At 33.9% G+C, this 20,578-nt stretch overlaps 1 protein-coding gene and 1 long non-coding RNA gene across 2 annotated transcripts; both read right to left on the bottom strand.

Annotated features, from left to right (window-relative positions):
* Positions 1-2,029: 2,029 nt before the first annotated feature.
* On the bottom strand, positions 2,030-5,419 carry LOC104885030 (receptor-like protein kinase 7). The gene is made up of 2 exons (XM_010669738.4): positions 2,719-5,419; positions 2,030-2,594 (listed from the first exon to the last, which is right to left on the bottom strand). The coding sequence occupies exons 1-2, from the start codon at positions 5,276-5,278 to the stop codon at positions 2,236-2,238; spliced, it is 2,919 nt and encodes a 972-aa protein (XP_010668040.2). The 5' UTR covers positions 5,279-5,419; the 3' UTR covers positions 2,030-2,235.
* An 11,207-nt stretch (positions 5,420-16,626) lies between these two features.
* LOC104885028 (uncharacterized) lies at positions 16,627-19,744 on the bottom strand. Its single transcript, XR_788826.4, has 3 exons — positions 18,126-19,744; positions 17,547-17,606; positions 16,627-16,812 (listed from the first exon to the last, which is right to left on the bottom strand). It is a non-coding gene; the product is annotated as an uncharacterized LOC104885028 (long non-coding RNA).
* Between the last annotated feature and the right edge of the window lie 834 nt (positions 19,745-20,578).

Here is a 20,578-nt window from a genome sequence, read left to right as displayed (position 1 = left end):
ACTAATTTCACTTATTCTATCCGAATTTTTTTTAAGGTGAATTAAAGAAGGTCTAAGCCATTTTCTCTTAATTATATCTTGAATTTAACAATTTTAACCATTAAAAGGTACTTCAAACACTAGTTTTCATCATTATTTGCATTTTTGCTAAGTCCAAACTCTGAAATTCATTTCAAACCTGTTGTTTAAAACGCTCTTTATCTACTCCCCTTCAGTTCTAGAAGCTATAAATTTATCACTATGGTATGTGAATAGTGCATATTATCATGACTATTTTGGAGTTTTTATATATAGGGACGTCAATTTGGGCCAATGAGTCGGTTCGGGTTTGATTTCATGTCAATTTTTTACTGTGCTGAAAAATATCAAAAATAGTGTAAAACTTAAAAGTACTATAAAATATAATTATTGCATATCGGATTAAAATTACAATAAAAGTTAAAACACTTTTTCTTTTTTTTTAGAAATTTCCAAAATACCAATAATTTTGACCAAAACTTATATGATATGCTATTTATTCAAATATCACAAGACAAAAGCTCCTGCGGCCCTTCCCCTCAATTTCTTCATATTCATACGGTAAATCAAAATTGAATCGAAACATAGCAATGAAGATAATATCGAATCCTAACGGCCCGTTTGGTAGTTGGTCATAAATGGTGGTAATGGGAATGAATTTGTGTGTAAATTTGTGAAAAATATCATTGTCCATTCCCATGGTAATGCTAATTTATCATAAAGTGTCCACTTTCCTTCTTGAATTTTCATTCCCATCCAATACCACCTTGTAGGGTGGTAATGAGTGGTAATGAAAATTGCTTCCCTTTGGAGACAAAAACACAAGTTTTGGGATGAGATTGATTGCCCATGGAAAAAAAATGTCTCCCCATGGAGATTTTAAGGGTGCTCCACTAATAAAATTACACTTAAAATTCATTCTCATTACCGCAAATTATTAACGACTACCAAACGGGCCGTTAAGGAATTGCAGTCAACACGGAGTAACTTGGCTCCACAAGAGTTATTGTCCTTTTTGACATGAGAGACATGAACGATTTTGACTCCACAACAAAAGCACACGCTAATAAAGGTCAGGTCACTTTGAGCTATTGTAGATTTATAAGAGAACATTAAGCTAGTATAAAGAGTAGTAACGGCATGTTTGGTTAATTATTACTAGCATTTTTTGTCCGCTATGTGTGTGTCCTATTAATAATTTTTTGTTTCTGAATTAATTATTCATCAATACTAAAAAAAATTGATTCGAAAATACATTTATAATTATTATTAACTTTTTACAATATTTTTCTTAAATCAATGTTTCATTGGTTTTATTAGTTATTTGTTAATCATTATTCAAATATATTATCGAGAAAAAGAAATATAAATTAGAAGAAATTTTGTGCTCAAATAAAGTGTAAGAATTTGTGTATCAGGTTCAATTGTCGAAAAGAATTTGATTTATATAATAGAGATTACAGAAAAATAATTAACATTTAGATTTTAAAATATTATGAATATACTAATTAATATGAAATTCAAGTTTTAATTATTTCTTTCAATTGTGTCAATCAAGTTGTATTATTATTTTGATTTTTGAACAATTCTTTTCTCACACTTAGGTAAGAAGAGGAAATCATTCTCCTTAATTTAATATTTAGTTGAAATTTCAAATTCAATTCCATTATTAACTTGTTCAATATATATTGCAAGTAGGAAGAAGAAAAGATTTATATGATAATTTAATTTCATTTAAGGGTATATTAGACTTTTTATGAGAAGACACCATCTTCCCCCCCTTCATTTATCTAATAGAGATAAATAGTAGCAATGGTAATTTTGTGTAAATTTATAAAGAAATTCTAAGATCAATAGCCATGATAATGAAATATCATCACAAAATGTCAGTTTTTCTTTATAAATTTTCAAATTACTACCCAATACCACTTTCTCAACTGATAATAGATGGTCAAGGGATAGATGTACAAAGTACACAATGTTACCTTGAATTTTCAAATTTTCAAAAAAATGAATATCTGGAAATGAGATAGCATTACCTTGAATTTTTTTAACATATTTATACTACAATACATTACCATTACCGTCACTTATAATTACCAACCAAAGGAGCCATTAGGCTAGTACTTCTACTACTTAACTAAGCAACATCTACTTTCAAATTATGTACAAAGTACACAATGTTACTACATAATACTCCTACTTCTTTGCTTTCCTTTATCTTCTTTGCCCTGCCTTTGCCATCAATGAAGGAACCAACCTAGAAGGTGCAGCCTCTTCAAGCATATGAACGACACTCTTCATAGTTGGCCTAAGCTCGGGAAGCTTCCTAGTGCAAAATATTGCTATCTTCAAAACCTTAATCACCTCTTCATTTTCGGACTCCATGATACTTGAATCTATTATGCTTGATATGACGTTCGAGTTCCTGAGCTTGATGGATACCCAATCAACAATGTCGTTCTCTCGGAATTCTGGCTCATTGATCGGCCTTTTTCCGGTCACCAATTCCAACAAAACAACTCCAAAGCTATATACATCACACTTTTCGTTCACTTTAGATGTGTATCCATATTCTACACACAGAATCAAGCACAAGGAATAAGGATGTTAGTACAAGAAAATGCTTTTTTTGAATTACTATAGTAGTTAGTAAGAGTACTTAAACATGTTTAAAGTTTACATGACTATAAAATTTACCTGGAGCAATATAGCCGTATGTTCCTGCAACTACATGAGTTGAATTTGGACAAACAACATTCTCTTTGACAATCTTTGCAAGCCCAAAATCAGCAATCCTAGGCTTTAAAAATTCATCCAACAAAATATTGCTAGATTTAACATCCCGGTGAATGACTGGTTTCTCATACCCATGGTGGAGGTACTCCAATCCCCTAGCAGCACCCAACGCGATCTCATACCGACTTTGCCAATCTAATGCCGATTCCTCATTACTGTTATGCAATCTATCCCACAAGCTACCATTAGACAGGAACTCGTAAACCAACAAGCTCGAGTCATTGCTAGTTATACTACAATACAACTTCAAAATGTTAATATGCCTTATTGAACTCAATGTTTGAACCTCCATCTCAAACTCCTTCATCTTCCTACTCCTTCCACCATTCTTATCCAATATTGGTGTGCTTGCACGATTCTTCTTCTCATTATCGGAGAAATCGATATACCATATATGTTTAACAGCGAGTTCCTGCCCATCTCGAAGGATGACTCTGTAAACACTTCCACACCCTCCTTTTGCAATCAAGTTCTCTGGCTTGATTGACTTAAGTATATCCTCTTTAGTGAAATTGAGCATATGGTATGACTTCATGTTCCAAAGATCATCGTTGTTGAGTAACAATGAGCGTTTTTTATCCTTCCAAGCAGTATGCAACTTCATGTATACATAACAACTGGTGAAAACAATCAACACAACTATTCCCACCACCAGAAAAATCATGTAATGATCTCGAGGTCTTGATGAACATGGCCTAAAAAGCTTAGAATTTCGACTACAAAGGCCATCGTTACCAATAAAACCTCCATTATATGCCTCAATGGAAAGCGAGCCTGGGATAGGACCAGATAACTTATTGTAGGACAAATCAAGAAGACTAAGACGAAGAGAAGAGAGTGTACTAGGAATTACACCCACTAACTTATTGTGTGACAGATTCAAAGAAGTTATGGTTGGCAACGAACCTAATGATATCGGTATATGACCCGAAAGCGAGTTTTGAGCTAAATTAAGCTCACTAAGATGTAGGCAATCAGCTAGAGAAGCAGGAATATCACCAGAAAGTTGATTCTCATGCAAATAAAGGCTGTTAATATTCTTGAGTTTACCAACACTTTCAGGAACTTCTCCTGTCAGCTGATTTTTGCTCACATCAATCAAAACCAATGATGAAGCGTCAGAAATTTCCACTGGAACAACACCGGATAATTCATTGTTGGAAGCATAAATCTGGAGCAGCTTCTTCGCCTTCGAAATATCTCGTGTGATCGGACCTCGAAGCTGATTATCTGCAATATCAATAGTCTCCAAATTCGGCAACCCCCATATTCCATCAGGAACTTCACCTGTGAGCAAGTTATCACTTACACGAAATCGATTCAACGTCGAACAGGCAGCATAACTCGCCGGAATTTCACCGGAAAAATTGTTCTGAATCATCAGAAGCTTCGTCATAGTCCCTTTCTTACACATATCAGGAGGAATTGCACCAGTTAATAAATTTGTTGAAACATCAATATAATCAAACTCAGCCCATGAACCAATTTTGGCGGGAAGTTTTCCTGTGAGCTTATTATTATACAGAGACAGATTCACCAACCTCTTAAAATCTCCAAACTCCGGCGGAATCGTACCGGAAAAATTATTTCTGTTCAACACAAGAGAAGTAATCTGATTCAAGTATTTGAGCTCAGATAAATCCCCTGTTAAGCTATTAATAGAAGCATCAAACTGCTGTAAATTCGTCAAGTTTCGAAATCCGACTGGGATTTCTCCAGTAAGAGTATTTCCCCATAGTATAAGCTGCCTTAGATTCTTTAGCTTGGATATTTCTGGTGGGATTGATCCAGATAAAGAATTATTTGACAATTCGAGATCGATAAGTTCAGATAAGTTTCCAATCTCAGGTGGGATTAGTCCTGAAATGCTGGTGTTATACAAATGCAGCAAATTTAATTTCTGTAACTGAGTGATTTGTTTAGGAAACAGAGTGATATCAAAAGGGTTATCACCTAAGCTAAGTTGGATGATTTGAGTAATATTAGATAGAGAATTCCAAGGAAAAACACCAGAAAAACCACTTAATTGTAAGTATAAGTACTTTAATTGGTTTAAAGGAGAAATGTCAGGAAATGAGCCAAAAAAGTTGTTGTTACCCAAGTTTAAGTACTCAAGTTGAGTGCAGTTTCTGAGGTGGGGAGTGATGTTGCCTGAGAGAGAATTGAACCCGAGATCGAGTTTTTGGAGGGATGATATAGAGCATATTGCTTGGAAATGAATGGTGCCTGATAAGGCCTGTTTCGAGAGGTCGATACCGGTTATGTTTCCGGCTTGATTGCAGGAAATTCCGGTGAAATTGCAGGTGGGATTTGAGGGGAGCCAAGAAGAGAAGAGGTTTACATTGGTGGTTTGAAGATGGGATTTGAAATTTAGGAGGGAATTGAGTTGGTTAGAGGAAGTTGAGGTGAGGAAACAGAGGAGAAAGATGAGGATAGTTGAACATGAGATAGATGGATGCATAGTGCAAAGGAAAAATTTGGTTGTAAATTGTGAATTGGATAGAGATTTTTTGATTTTAGTATGTGTGTAATCGAATTCATTGGTCTTATGTTCGTACTCAAACCTACCGTCCAGTACTATTTTTGGATCCGCCACTGAGGTGGAATAAAGATGAGCGAAAAGTAAACAAGATGTAAAGAAAACGGCCTGTTTTTTTTTTTTTAATTAGGAAAGATAATTGATCCGAAAACCAACCCCTACGAGTCTGCAGGATATCAGTTTAAAGGTTGAGTACAAGGCTTAACAATCTAGAATTAAATGCTCAACATATTGTTGAGATGAGGATTCGAACCCTCCTCAAATTCGAGGTCACCACTGAGCTACCATCTGTCCTTCTGGTTGATAGCCAATAATACATGTGGGTCCAAAATACAGTTAGGCTTGCTTGAGTATGTGTGTGTCAAGATTTTTAGTCAATATAGTTTTCCCATCTTAAACGTGTAATCTGTGGATGTATATGCATTGATGAAGGCAAAATTCCTATTGTATATTTGTAATTTTGTATACCTTTATTCTTCTCTTTTTTTTAGGGGGTGCACCTTTCTTCTTGTCTCCGTCAAAAAGGAAAGAAGTTCCAAAAACAAAAAAGACTTAATGTGTACAGATTCAACCTCTAAATCTGTCAATTTCTTCTAGTAGTTTCTGCGATATTGCAGTCGACTAATAGATTTTGGAGTGGAGTTCTAGTTAAGGGACATAATAGGTAAATAAAAAGTGACTCTTTTTATTATAAGATATCTTATATTTGTTGATGTACAACTTTTACGTATGATTATCTCTTTTTTTTTTTTACAGCAACTATTATTATCTTTAATTGTAGACTATCGAAAATTGATGAATGGTTGAAAACTAACATTAAAGAGACATTCACCAATACTCCCTCCATTTCAAAATATAAGTCGTTTAAGGTTTTTGCACATAGATTAAGAATTTAGTTAGTTTTAGTTAGATTTGTATAGGTAATAAGAATTGACATTAAGGCCTTGTCTGGTTGACAAAACAAATCATGAGAAGTGCAAATTCCTAGGAAGTAGAAGTATAAGAAGTTGTTTGGTTGGCAAAACCATGAGAATTTGCACTTCCTAGGAAGTTCTACTTCCTCCAAAATGGAGGAAGTTACTTACCTAGGTCCCCCTAGGTAAGTAGAGCTTCTCATAGGAAGTTCTACTTTCCATTATCTACCAAACACAATTTTACACTTCCTAGGAATTTCAAATACATGGAAAAAGTAACTTCCTAGGAAGTATGACTTCCCAAATACAACCAAACAAGGCCTAAATATTGTATTGATAATAGAAAATAATCTATAATCTTATCTTGATAGTATAAAATTGCATTTAATTTTACATTGGTAATGTAAAACGCCTTATATTTTGAAACAAAATTTTTTAGCTAAAATGCCTTATAATTTGAAACAGATGGAGTACTGTTGAATGAATTCCTTTTTTTTTTTTAACTGCTACCCATCTTTTGTAGGTGGACGGCATTTATTAATATAGTATATACTAACTTTTTTTCTTACATATTCCTATTAATAAAAAGCATGGTCAAAGTAACGTAAATAATATAAATATTGAACAGTTGTAGTTATTTTGGAACTAAGGAAGTAATATAATTTTTCAAGAAAAAGTTATATGTTATGAATAGAAATATTAAACGTTTAATAAATTTATAACGTGGAAAATTATTTTAAAATTCCAACTTAGAATACTTCTTCTATTTCATATTTAATCGATAAACTTTGCATTTTGTCCTTCCCATATTGGCATATTCATTGATATATTTCTTGCAATGACAAGGTTCCACAACTCTTATATTATTGAACTCTTTTTATAAGGACCGAAATAATAAGAAAAACAATAATAAAGAAGCAAATTTCTCACTCATCTCCTGAAAAAAGTTAAGGCTCTACAATCCACTAACTATAATAAAAAAGTGAAAAGTCACAAGAACAATCCAAACTACTGGTTGTCTTCCCGTAATAATCCCAATTATGGGTTACCTTCCCCACATGATCTCAAGTGTCCCTCCCTCTTACAACCGACTAAAGTTTGAGATATCGTTTCTTTGACATTTGAAATCGATTTTTCAGATCACTGGATTACATTGAGAAGGTACCACCATAGTTAATATATTATTTTAAGATAATCATCCATATTTCAGATTACTCATGTGAATTTTTCCTAGAAAATACGTCGTCGGTACTAATACCAACATAAGTATTGAACTTCATCAGTTGATTATCATCAAGAACTTCATATTTGGATAAGATTCATTCAAAGATAGAATTGAGAGAAGATGTCAATTAACAAAAGTAAAAATAGCTTGCAACAAGATTTGAACCCGTGACCTCTTGCTATTATACATGACACAATTACCATCTCAACCAACTTTTAGTTATGTTTTAAGTGTCCACATTATTATATTTGTACCTTTTCAAATATCGAGTTTTCCTTAATATATTTTAGTGGGATTGGAAAAAAATGCATATCAAGTCAGAAACACAATATCAACCCGGGGCAACGTCGAGGCCAAAATACTAGTTATTATCTAAAACAACACTTTCATTTTGTACATCATGATTCATGACTTGTTCATCATATCAATAATGAAGGCCCGTTTTATAAGTAATTCTGAAACAAAAGTAAGAGTATATGCGCTCCATTGCTAACAATAGGCCCATATGTCTTGTTCATGAAGGCCGGTTTTTATAAGATATTGTGCAAATGATCCAAACTGTGTTAGGCCCAAACCAATTAATAAGGATGGAAAATGTGGACTTCTGGACTAATATAGTAATATATGTGGCTCGGTTCATCCCTTCTTGAGTAAATCTTAATAGAAGTGAAAAATTGTAGAACTGAACTTCTATACATCGCCCCACAATTACTTAAAATCGCCACAAAAAAAGTTGAAATTACATTTATAACCTTTTTTTTTCCTTAAATCACTACCACCATCCCCCTCTTACCAAGCTGCTGCCACCACCACCACTACTCACCTCCTGCCAGGCTGCCCCACCACCACCACCCACCTCCCACCTCCCACCTCCCACCTCCTGCCAAGCTTAGGAATTCATTACACCGAATATTTATTAGATTAGTTTTGATAAAACAAGTCTTAGGAATTCATTAAATACTGAAGATGAATACAATGAGGTATATTAGATTAAGTTTAGATATCATCTTCTAGTTGAACATATTACACTAAACCAGCGAAGCCAGTCTCGGCTCCCAGCAGCACCATTTTTTTTAAAAAAAAAAAATCACCACCACCATCCCCACCCTGCCGCCACCACCACGACCCACCTCCTGCCATACTACACCACCACCACCCATCTCCTGCAACGACATTCCCCACCACTGCACCACCGCAGCGGACGTTGCGCAAACCAGTGAAATTTTTTTAGGCCATGGGCGAACGTCCGTGGTGGATGTTCGCCCCATGGCCCGAACGTCTTGCCTGGACGTTCGGACCATGGGTGGAACGTCCACCACGGACGGTCGCCCCATGGCCCGATCATCCAGGCAAGACGTTCGGGCCATGGGGCGAACGTCCACCACGGACGTTCGCCCATGGCCTAAAAAATTTTTGCCAGTTTGTAGGTGGGTGGTGGTGGAGGTTGCGGGAGGTAGGTGATGGCGGTGGAGGTGGCAGTGGGGAGGTAGGGGGTGGCCGTGATATTTCATCCTTGTCCTCAACTCCTCCATCTGACGAGATAAAGGCAGGCTCCAGTGAAGATAACAGTGGCGGTGGCCACAGTTCAAGAAGGAAAGAGCTTAGTCTTAGTCAATGTGCATCGAGATTTCCTGGGGCTAGTGGTGGTGGGGTGGTGGGGTGGTGGGTGGGGTGGAAAAGAGAAAAGGGTAAAATGGACTATAAAAATGAATTTGGGGCGATTTTAAGTATTTTTTTGGGCGATGTTTAACAAACCCCATTGTAGAATTGTTTGATAGACATAAATTTAGGAAGTGCTACTTTTTAGAAAACTTTTCCTATTAATAGAAAAAATTGTTTATAATAAGTCAATTTTTGGTTGATTTTCTTAAAATAAGTCAATCTTTTGATTATCTTAGAATAAGTTAACTTTCTATCTACTTCTGTTGTAAACGAGTTAAGGACTTTGAAATTGTGATACGTGTCACATTTTAATAGGATGACATTGTGATTTAACTCATTTATAGCAAAAGTAAATACAAGGTTAACTGATTCATAATTAATCGAAAGGTTAACTTATTTTAAGAAGAACGCACAAATGTTAGCTTATTAAAAATAATTTTTCCCTATTAATATAGGGAGTCGACTTACAATCTCTATTAAGTAAGTGGGGATTCTCATGGTACACTCGACCAAATAACATTTTACACTTCTCATTGGTAATAAGATTGTACATGATTTTACACTTTCGACTTTCAGCCAAACAATCACAATGTTAAAGTGGAAGCATATAATGGTTTGGTCACGATTGATGATTACTTAAATACAAATTCTTGGGTGTAATTGTTACACCATAATTCATGATGTAACAATCCACAAATCAACACTTCTTCAGTAAAAAAAAAAAAAAAAACTCAAATGACATGTAATAAATGACAAAATGACATGAGATACATGTCATTATTTGTATAGTTAACATCATTATTTGTATAGTCAATATCATTCTTGTTAAAGTTTGTTATTATACATGTTACACAATAAGTTATGATATACTCCCTCCGTCTTTTATTAGTTTACCCCTTTCTTTGGGGCACATTTGCCGAGATACTAATTTGAACCTTAATATCTCTAATTTTCGATAAGCAAAAATTACAAAAAGTTGATATTTGAATAATACACATTGAGACGAATCCAACAAGATCTCACATGACTATATTTTTCCTTAAATACAAATTACAAAAGATAGTCAAAGTCATGTATGTGAATAGTGTCAAAAGTCAAAAGAGGTAAACTAATAAAAGACGGAGGGAGTAACATATTACACTCAACACGAACTCTTGATTAAAAAAAATCAGTTTTAGTACAAATCTATGTAGTATTGTGATTGTCAATTTGTCACGTTGGGTAAGTACTCTTGAAGGCTAATACTCTATGTGATATATAAACTAGTTATTATGCCCGGGCAACGCTCGGGGTAAGAAAAATTTTCATTTATTAATATTATAAATTAAGATGATAACACTTAATGTTATTTGGTCTAGTGGTTAAGACTTTTGTATATGTTCTTGAGGTCTCGAGATCAAACCCTATACTACGCAATTTCTATTTTTTAAAATTGTAGTGGATTACATGGAGTAAAACTCCCTTAGGGAGAGTGCCACGTGGCACCGTTTCTTGTTTGCGCACGCCTTTTAATATATTAGTATAGATAGAGTCCTAATTAATCCTATTTATATACTAAAATGGCTAAATCTATTAACTCTGCACGCAATATATATCCTGTCTCAATCTTTTGGGCACAACGTAACCACTTTCTATTTCAACATCAAACAGATTTTTCTTTAATTTGCTGCCATTTTTCGACATCAGTTTAATTACCATGATTATGAATAGAATAGCACCCTTTTTGTTCTTACCCTTTTGTTTACGTCCTTGGGAACATTTAGCTACAAGTGGGAAATGGGTTGTTCACATGAGAATTAGTGCATCATATTATATGTGTGGTATTAAGTGCTTTTTATTACTATCACTATATGATAATTCAACTTTTGACGAGTTTGGTGTCTACATGAAAAGACTAAAGTATACTACCTCCGTTCTTTTTTAGTTGCAACGTTTGACAAATTGCACTATTTATGTTATCTTATTTGACCACATTTATTAATTTATATGTTAAACAAAATATAGTCATGTGGGGTCTTGTTTGATTCGTTTCGATGTAAGCTTTCATAATATCAAATTTTCATAATTTTTACTTACATACAATTAGAGATAAAACGATTTGAAATTGTACATTGGCAAGCGTGAAAGTCAAAACGTTGCAACTAAATAAAAACAGAGGTAGTATATCTTCATTCACATAATAATTAAATAAAATTTAAATAATGATGCAACATTATTTTATCAATAAATTTCATTACATATGCACGTGATTATTTAATGTTTGTTAAATAGAAATGATGATAATTTATTTCTCAGAGAAACTTTAGCCTTGTTTGACAATTAACGAATAGTTGTTAGCTGATTGTATTAACTTATTTAACTAGCTAATTGTATTAGCTTTTTATAAAAAAAGTATTTGATAACAAAGATAATCTGTCATATGTCCACATTCTACACGTTAGATTTTGTTTCCTATGTTCTCAATCTCGACATAGCTTTTCATTTTAAAATGTTCAATTTGACAACTAGGGAATTCTTTGTTAGAAAAAACGTATACCTCATAGTAGGTGACTAATTAGATATGCATAATATCAAAACCAAAAATTATATATAAAAAAAAAGGAATTATTTGATAAGACTTTAGAGGTAATATGGTGTAAGAGTATCTCTTTTATTCTTTTAAAAGAAGTATTAGGGTTGAATTTGTTGATTGACATACATCATCTATATCAAATTTATATTCAAACAAATATCTAAAACCAAATATTGTCAAAATTATATATATATACTACTATCACTGCTAATAGTACTCAATTTTTTATTAACTATTGTTTTGACCTAATCGACAAAACTTTACTTATTACCTAAAACGTTACTATCAAACACTTCCTTCGTTTCCTAAAAATCTTCCTTGTTACTATTCCTATAGATACCAAGGAGGATTCATTTGTGTGGGGTATGGGATGGGTAAAGTAAGAGAGAGAAAGGGGTTAAGATAAATAAACAAATAAAAAAAGCTTAAAGTAGGAGAGAGAAAGGGAGTAAAATTGAATTAATAATATAATGGTGGACCATATAAAAGGGACATGAAAGGGTAAAAAGGAAAAAAAAATTCTAAATAAGGAATAAAGTAAAAGAGGGAAAATATTTTGGAAACGCACTTAAACGACAATAGGGAATTGATCACATGTATACTTTGGTATTTTGAACCCAAATATTCTTAAATCGAATTTTGAACTATTTTATCATCCCCAAGAATCACTTAATTTCTATGCCAAGATATTGGGTAGAAATAAAGGGGATCCTTTATTAGGGGTTTTCCGAATTTATTGAATTTCTTAATCAATTAACTAAAGACCATTCGAGAGAGGATTTAGTTGATTGATTAAGTAATTATTCTTGAGGACCATTCGAGAGATGACTCGAGTATTTTAGAGGGAAACTAAATCTTGCATGATCGTCTCCATTTCTTCACAATCGTATCAACAATCATTGTCCGTTCTTATTCATACTAGTAACCTTAACTCTAGTGCGTGTCTTCCTATTTGATATTTAAACTCGTGTTATTTGCTAGTTCTAGTTTTTAGCTAGTCATAGTTGTTACCAAACTTTTTCAAACCCCAAATACCCTTCAATTAGGTAATTTAGACTTGATAAACTTTAATTAATCTCATTTTTCCTGTGGATCGATCCCTTACTTACCCTTACTATTTTCTTAGTAATTGCTTGTTAGGACTTATAAATATTGTTTGGAAAGTGATTTTTGGTGTCTTAACGACACACTAAAAGCCTCTTATCACTATGCTTGCATGCCATGTTAACATTTTTTTTCTCAACTGGTTATTTATTAGTGTTACAAAAAATTTGATTCAAACAGATATCTATAATTATATAATTTTTTAACATGTTTTCTTAAATTAATGTTTCGTTGATTTTTAGTTAATTTATTCATCATTATTCAAATACAGTATTGAGAGAAGAAAATATGAAGCAAAAGAAAGCTTGTGCTCAAATAAAGTGGAAGAATTTGTGTATCAAGTTCAATAGTTGAAAATATTAATAAAGTGAAAGAGTTTGATTTATATAATAGAGATTGCCGAATAATAATCAATATTTAGGTTTTAGAATATTATCAGTATAATTATGAATATGAAACTCAAGTTTTTATTTTAAGTGTCAATCAAATTATATTGTCAATTTAATTTTTTATCAGAGTTTTTCACAGATATGTAAGAAGAGGAAATCATTCTCCTCAAAATTTTAAATTCAATTCCATTATTAACTTGTTCAACATATATGACAAGTAGGAAGAAGAAAAAATTATTTAATATATATGACAATTTAAATTCATTAAGGGTATACCAGAATTTTTGTAAGGGGGCCGGGACCCATATTCTTCCTGCCCTCTTCACTTATATAATAGAGATCTTCATATTTGCATTTTATGTGGTCTCTAGTCCATTCCTTTATTTGATCATTAATATCTTTTATCGTAAAATTATAAAAGATACAGAAAATTGATATTGTAAATATATACGTCGGCATGAATCCAACAAATATATGATAATATATTGTATATAATATATATATAAATCACCACATACTGCCAAAGTTTTTAAACTTTGAGCGCAATCAATGATTGTCCTATAGTTTGTAATCATCAATTATTTTATTACTTTCTCATTCTTCCACCCACCCCACCACATTTCCTCTCTCCTCCAATTCCTTTTTTTTGCTCCTCTTTTTCTTGAGTTTGTCTAGGCAACCAACCGTTTGAGTCTTTTAGGAGACTCAAACAGGGGCAATTTGGTCATTTTAAGCTTTGGAAATTTCACTCGCGTGTTGTTTGGTACCAATGCTAGGTTAGATTGGTACATTGTCCGAAAATTTTGATACCAAAGTAAGGTTGCTTGGTACCAATCCTGATAACAATGTGATACCAATACCAGGTTATAATGGTACCAATGTGAGTGTTTGAGTCTTTTTTGGACTCAAACAGTTGGTTACCAAGGCTTTCTCCTTTTTCTTGGCCCATCATGAAGAGATGGACATCAATTTTTTGCCCAAATTTTTTCTCTCTCCTAATAAACTAATATTACTTTTATACTATCTTTCCTCATAACCCACAAAAAGGACAACGGCTGGGAGTACTCTCAAACTTGAATAGTACTCCCTCCGTTTCCTAAAGATCTTCCCTCTTTCCGTTTAAGGGTGTTTCCAAAAGATCTTCCCTCTTTTGCTTTATTCCTTATCTGGCAAAACAAAGTTCCCTATTTACCCTCTCATGTCACTATCATATGGTCCACCATTACATTATTAATTCAATTTTACTCCCTTTCTCTCTCCTACTTTAACCCTTTTTTATTTGTTTATTTATCTTAACCCCTTTCTCTCTCCTACTTTACTCACACCATGCCCCATACAACTTGATTTTTCTTGTTGGTATCTGTAGGAACAGTAAGTGGGAAGATCTTTAGGAAATGGAGGGAGTAAATAGGAAAATGGGTGAAAATAGGTAAAGAGTTTACCAAAATACTACATGTAATTAGACCAAAAATGGGAAAAAGTTTTACATAGCGCACTAAAATGAAAAACAACGGAAGAATTCGTTTCGAAGAAAACTTACTTTCCGTCTATAAAAAAACCGAATCTATGAAAGAATCTCTTTTCCCTTGTTCTTTTAAACAAGACCGACTTATAGATTTTTTTAAATGATGTTTCTAACTTTTGCCACAAGTTATAGGTTAAAAATTTTAAGATTTCATTAAAGAAATAGTACAACAAGATTCTATTTAGAGATAATAAATAAAGATAGATACTTAAGATAGAAATAATCATGTAAGATTTTTTTAGTTTGATTGAATTTTGAAATTAAAACTTCTTGTATAATGATATTTTATATCTGATTTTTAATGCTCTGAACCTATGCCTTGTAGCATAGGTTTGAAAAATCCTTGTAATTTATATTAACATACCATAAGAGAAAATCACAATCAGATTTCATTTTTGACATCATTAAAAAAGTTAGGTTTAACAAAAAAAAAACATAGGAAGAAACAACTAAAATGACCTTAGACTAGTACCAAGAGAACAACTCTCACAAATGGAGATATAAATTAACAGAAAGTTAGAGCGTGCATTAAAAGGTTTTCAGAAGAGTAATATAACAATAGTGGGATCATGTTAAAAATAAAAGAGTTCAAATTAACTTGAAACAAATACCAAAAAAATATTCAGACTATTTTGGAATAAAGGGAGTACATACGTTAAGTTTGTTAGGTGTGATCAATGAGAGATCCGCATATCTCACTCCAAGGCACGTAAACTACGCTTTCTTATTAGTTTAACTTAGCCCCTTTAGGATCACCAGGTTACCACGAAATAATTAACTAATGAGATACAATGGAGAGAACAATCCACTTAGATGATCTTCTAAGTGAATCAACAAGAACTTGTGTTTTGTGTTTGTGAAGAACACTCAAGAGAAGTTTGCAAGGTTTCTCTTAAGCAAAGCAAGAAGATTCGAGAGTATAGAAAATTCTGATTTTTCTTCTAACCCTTTCCTCATACGAATCACAAAGGTTATATAGGAAATATACCCTTCATAGATTAGAGTGGTTACTTTCATAACCCCCATCTTAATAACTAATCAAAGACCTTTAATCCACTGATTTAAGGACCCTAAAAGTCATTAAAATGAAAACGTACACATCACAACGGTTAAAAAATGTCAAGTCATCTTTTCACGTTCCAAGGCAGAAGACAGGTCGCGACTCGCGATGCCTGTCGCTAGAGATGGAAATGGATGGGATTCGGGGCGGGTGGAGCATCACCCGCATCTGTCACCCGCATCCATCCGCTCCACTCGCATCCATCCATCCCTCACCCACCGGGTGAAATGGGTGGGTCGGGTGATAAACGGGTGAAGCCATGTAGTATATTTTCTAATGAAATTTGTGATATGATATACATGATATAAAATATTTCTATCAAAAATATAAAAAGTAAGTAATTTTACATGTAAAACTTAATAAATGGGTGATGGGTTGGAGGTTAAACGAATGATGGATCAGGTGACGGGTGAAAAAAATTCTCACCCACCACCCGCTTTCCATCCATTTAAATCGGGTTTTTCATCCATTTAAAAAGTCGGGTTAAACGGGTGATGAATGATCCATCACCCATTTCCATCCTTACCTGTCGCGACTCGCAACGGCCCCCAGGTCGCGACCCGCGACCAGCTTCTGTTTTTCCCTTGTTTTCAACGTGATTTTGCCACTTTGTGTACTCTAATCTTTTGCATACTAGACCTCCTCCTCTTCTAGTATAAAACCATATGTGTAACGCCCCGACCTCTAAACATCATTTTTAAGTTAATTAATCAATTATTGGCAGCGGAACTTAGATGGTCGGTGCGCTACTGCCGTATTTTCCGTTCGAGAAAATACAAGGCAAACATCCGTTCATATATGACGCTAAACATATTATAATTATTAAAATAAGCATCTTAATCATATTAATATAAATATATAAGCATAGATGATTACGTAGTTATAGTTAAACTAAGTTCGTGTTCTAGTGATCATAGATTTAGATTACATAACCAATATAATTTTCATAATGTAAAGTAGTTGGCCATCCTCACTTCTACGCCATCCCGTCATCTTCATTAGTACCTAAAACCAAAAGCAACATCGTGAGCCGAAGCTCAGTAACATACTACCCTAACAACGTAAATTCATTTCAATTCATTTTATTTGCAAACAGGGAGAAGAGAATATAGTAAAACGTATTTCAAATTCGTAATGAAATAATAGCAAAGTAAACAATTATAAATAGCATCGTGATACTTCATAAGTTCCCATTATCTTTTCATCTTTTAGCTTGGTAACTGGCGAGTATAGGCATGTGATGACCCTCAAGGAGCCCAGCTCCCTTTTTGGGTACACCACCATGTGATGATCCTCAAGGAGCCCAGCTCCCTTTTTGGATACACCACCATGCGATGATCCTCAAGGAGCCCCGCTCCCTTTTTGGATACACCGCTCGCACCAAAATAGCATGCGGTACCCCTCAAGGAGCCCAGCTCCCTTTTCGGATGTACGGCGGGTGCGAAGATACGTGCACGACCATAAAGTAGATAAGCGTAACATTATACTGCCAGAACCTCTTTCACTTTTATTTATCATGTTTCGTTCGTTTAGCATTCATCGGCATAAGCCATAGATCTTTCATGAATCATACTTGAGCATCAATAAGTCATAAGATCATCATTTACGAAACTCATTCAAAAGCAATTTAATCCCACAATCCATATAAGAATCACATCGCAAAATCCTTTACATAATTATAAACATCATTTCATAAACACATTTCGAAGGGGATCGTGGGTGTTAGCAATAGATGTTACCTCGGTTCCTGCGTAATAACTTGAAAACCGGGGGAGGCTGTAATATCCTTTCCGTTTAATCTAATCATGAAATGACGCAACAAAATATAAATATTCGATTTATTTTAACAACTGGCCTTTAGTTATTATTAATACTTTTTATTATCGAAGATCGTTGGTGATTACTTATATTTATTATTTAAGCTTACGTTACTTTAATTAATAGATTTATAATTTAACGTGTCATATGTTATACCATTAAGTACCTTGTTCAAATTTAATACGTAAATTATCTCTAACAAGTTAATAAAACAATTTCAATTATCGTAACCTAGCAAATCGTAAATTACTAATGTTCATTCATTATTTTCATATTACAAGAATAAGTTGACAATTATTATTACAAGACATGATATATTGGTTTTTTTTTTTTTCTCAAAAGAAACATTTAGCTAATGAATTAAGGGCATGAATTAATAAGGTAAAAATATATAATAAGAAAATTCAGATTGGAGCCCAATTAGAGTTCTATTTAAATACTTGGGCCTAGATTAATATCAACTCATTAAAAAAACTTGGAAGTATGAATATATTTCATACCTCTTGAGCAGACACAAAAGGAGAGCAGAGGAGGGAGCTCGAGATGGGCTAGCAGTGGGGTGGGACTCCGACCGTGAGGCAGCACGACGGTGGTTCGTCGGAGTTGGTCGACCACGGTGGTCCGATGCAGCAGCAGCTGCGGCGAGAAACAAAAGGTGAGGCGCGACAGAGAGAAGAAGAGGAAGGGCGAGCGAGAGAGAGAGTGTATGCGAGAGGAGAGAGAAGATGGCGGTGCGGTGGTGAGGTGGTGCTATGGTGGCGCACAGGAGGCGCGGAAGAGCTTCGGTGGTGTGTGGGTGGTGGTGGCCGGAAGAAATAAAAGCAGAGGAGAGACTGTAGGTTGCGAAAAAACAGGGGTCTTTGTGGTGGTTTTTGGTGGCTTTTTCCGGCGATGGTTGGAGTGGGTTTCCGGCGAAGACTCAAGTGGTTTGAGTGAATGGTTTGAGGAGATGAACATGGCTATTTATAGCCATAGTTGAGTTTCAATTTCTGCCCAAATGAATTGATGGAATTGAATTACCAAAAATGGGTTATTGGGTGATTTTGGTTGAGAAATGAATTTTCTATGAATATGAGTTTGATTGAGCAAGGATAATCCATTTTAGAGTTAGAGTTCATGGGTGGGTTTGAGTATAAAAATCAGATTTTTAGGTGGATTTGAATTGAATTGAAGTTTCTAATTGCAATTGAGTTTGTTTATGTGAAAAAATTCTGTCATGGGTCAAAATCCCTTGTCGGGTTGTTTGGGAAGGAAAAATGGGATGAATTGAAATGTAATGAACAGTAGTTTTTCTGTTTTCTTTTGATTTCCCCCCCTTTTTTTTTTTTTCTTTTTCTTTTTCTTTTTCTTTTTCTTTTTCTTTTCTATTTTTTCTTTTCCTTTTTATTCTTAATACTACTAATTTGTATAGTAACCAATTAATTTATTGTTATTGTTTAATCTAACAAAACTTTAATATTATTTGTAACTTTAACGATTTAATTATCATTATGTGGTTATAGATTAACAAAATTTCAATAATAACTTATGATTAAAGAAAAATTTTAACCACTAATTATTATTATTTAATTTAGGCGAGTTTAAATTTTCGGGATATTTCAATATGAGTATCAAACCCATTACTCTATAAATGTTCCAACAAGATGGCTAATAATTAGGCAAAAATCAAAAGAAAAATTGAGGACAAGACATGAAAAATAGGAGCTAGGTGGAAAAATCGAATAGTTTTTCCATTTACTACAAACCAATATGGCTAATGCTGCTCTTGATCTTTACTTTTGCATTTTAATTTGTCTCTTAGACCCATCTAAACCTGACCCAACTAAAAGATATTTTTTCTATCCATATGAGCCACGAAGACATTACAAAGAAGGAGAAGGAAAATTCGAAACTATGACATATCGTTCACAGCATCTTAATCTTAATCACTAGATCAAGACATTTTTAATAAAGATATTCTAAGCATGCTGTGAACAAATAATGAAATTATTATGATTTATGCTCACAACTTTCCACATGTTTTAGACTCTACTTTTTTGACAAGTGAATGAGTGATAACTGATATTTCACTAATATGGACAAACTATGAGTATGTAGGGATGGGCAAGGGTAGGGTCTGGGTCGGGTCCAGCTGGATCCTAGACCCGGACCCTAAATATTTTTAAAGACCCAGACCCGGACCCTAAGGGTCTGAAAAAATTGGACCCTGACCCTTAGGGTCTGGAGGGTCTAGAGGGTCTGGAGGGTCCAGGTCTAAATTTTTTATTTTGCTAAATTTTCAACATTATTAATATCAATAATCATCTAAAATTCGCATGAAACAAACACAAAAAATCGCATGAAACAAACACAACCATATAAATTAAAAAAAAAAACGAAACAAACACAAACACAAACTTATAAACTGAAAAAAAAACGAAACAAACACGATTCACAAACATATAAACTGAAAAAAAAACGAAACAAAAATACAAACATACAAACTGAAAAAAAACGAAATGAACACAACTTACATAAGAGTTTAGAATGGTGTTTTAGTTTAGGTTTTAGTCTTTTAGAAAATCAGTTTGTTTTTTCAAAAAAAAAGTTAAAATGTATATATTACATAAGTTTAGGGTCTAAGGGTCGGGTCTGGGTAGGGTCTGGGTCCAAAACTTTAAGACCCGGACCCGGACCCTAAAAAATTTACTTGGACCCAGACCCGGACCCGGATCCTTAGGGTCTGAAAAAGTTGGACCCAGACCCTTAAATTAAGGTCGGGTCCAACAGGGTCTGGGTAGGGTCCTGGACCCATGCCCATCCCTAGAGTATGTATTAGTTACCATCTCCATAAATCATCTCAACTTTCCTCTTTATTGGGCTACTATTACTAATGACAAACCACATGATTTGATAGTATGACAAATGCCTGGACCAGATCTTTATAAGTCGACTCAATTAATCTTTCGCGGAA

The sequence above is a fragment of the Beta vulgaris genome, chromosome 4, assembly GCF_026745355.1.
Source record: "Beta vulgaris subsp. vulgaris cultivar EL10 chromosome 4, EL10.2, whole genome shotgun sequence".
NCBI classification, from domain to species: Eukaryota; Viridiplantae; Streptophyta; class Magnoliopsida; order Caryophyllales; family Amaranthaceae; genus Beta; species Beta vulgaris.
The sequence above is the reverse complement of the archived record's forward strand: the minus strand, read 5'-3'. Positions and strand labels throughout refer to the sequence as shown.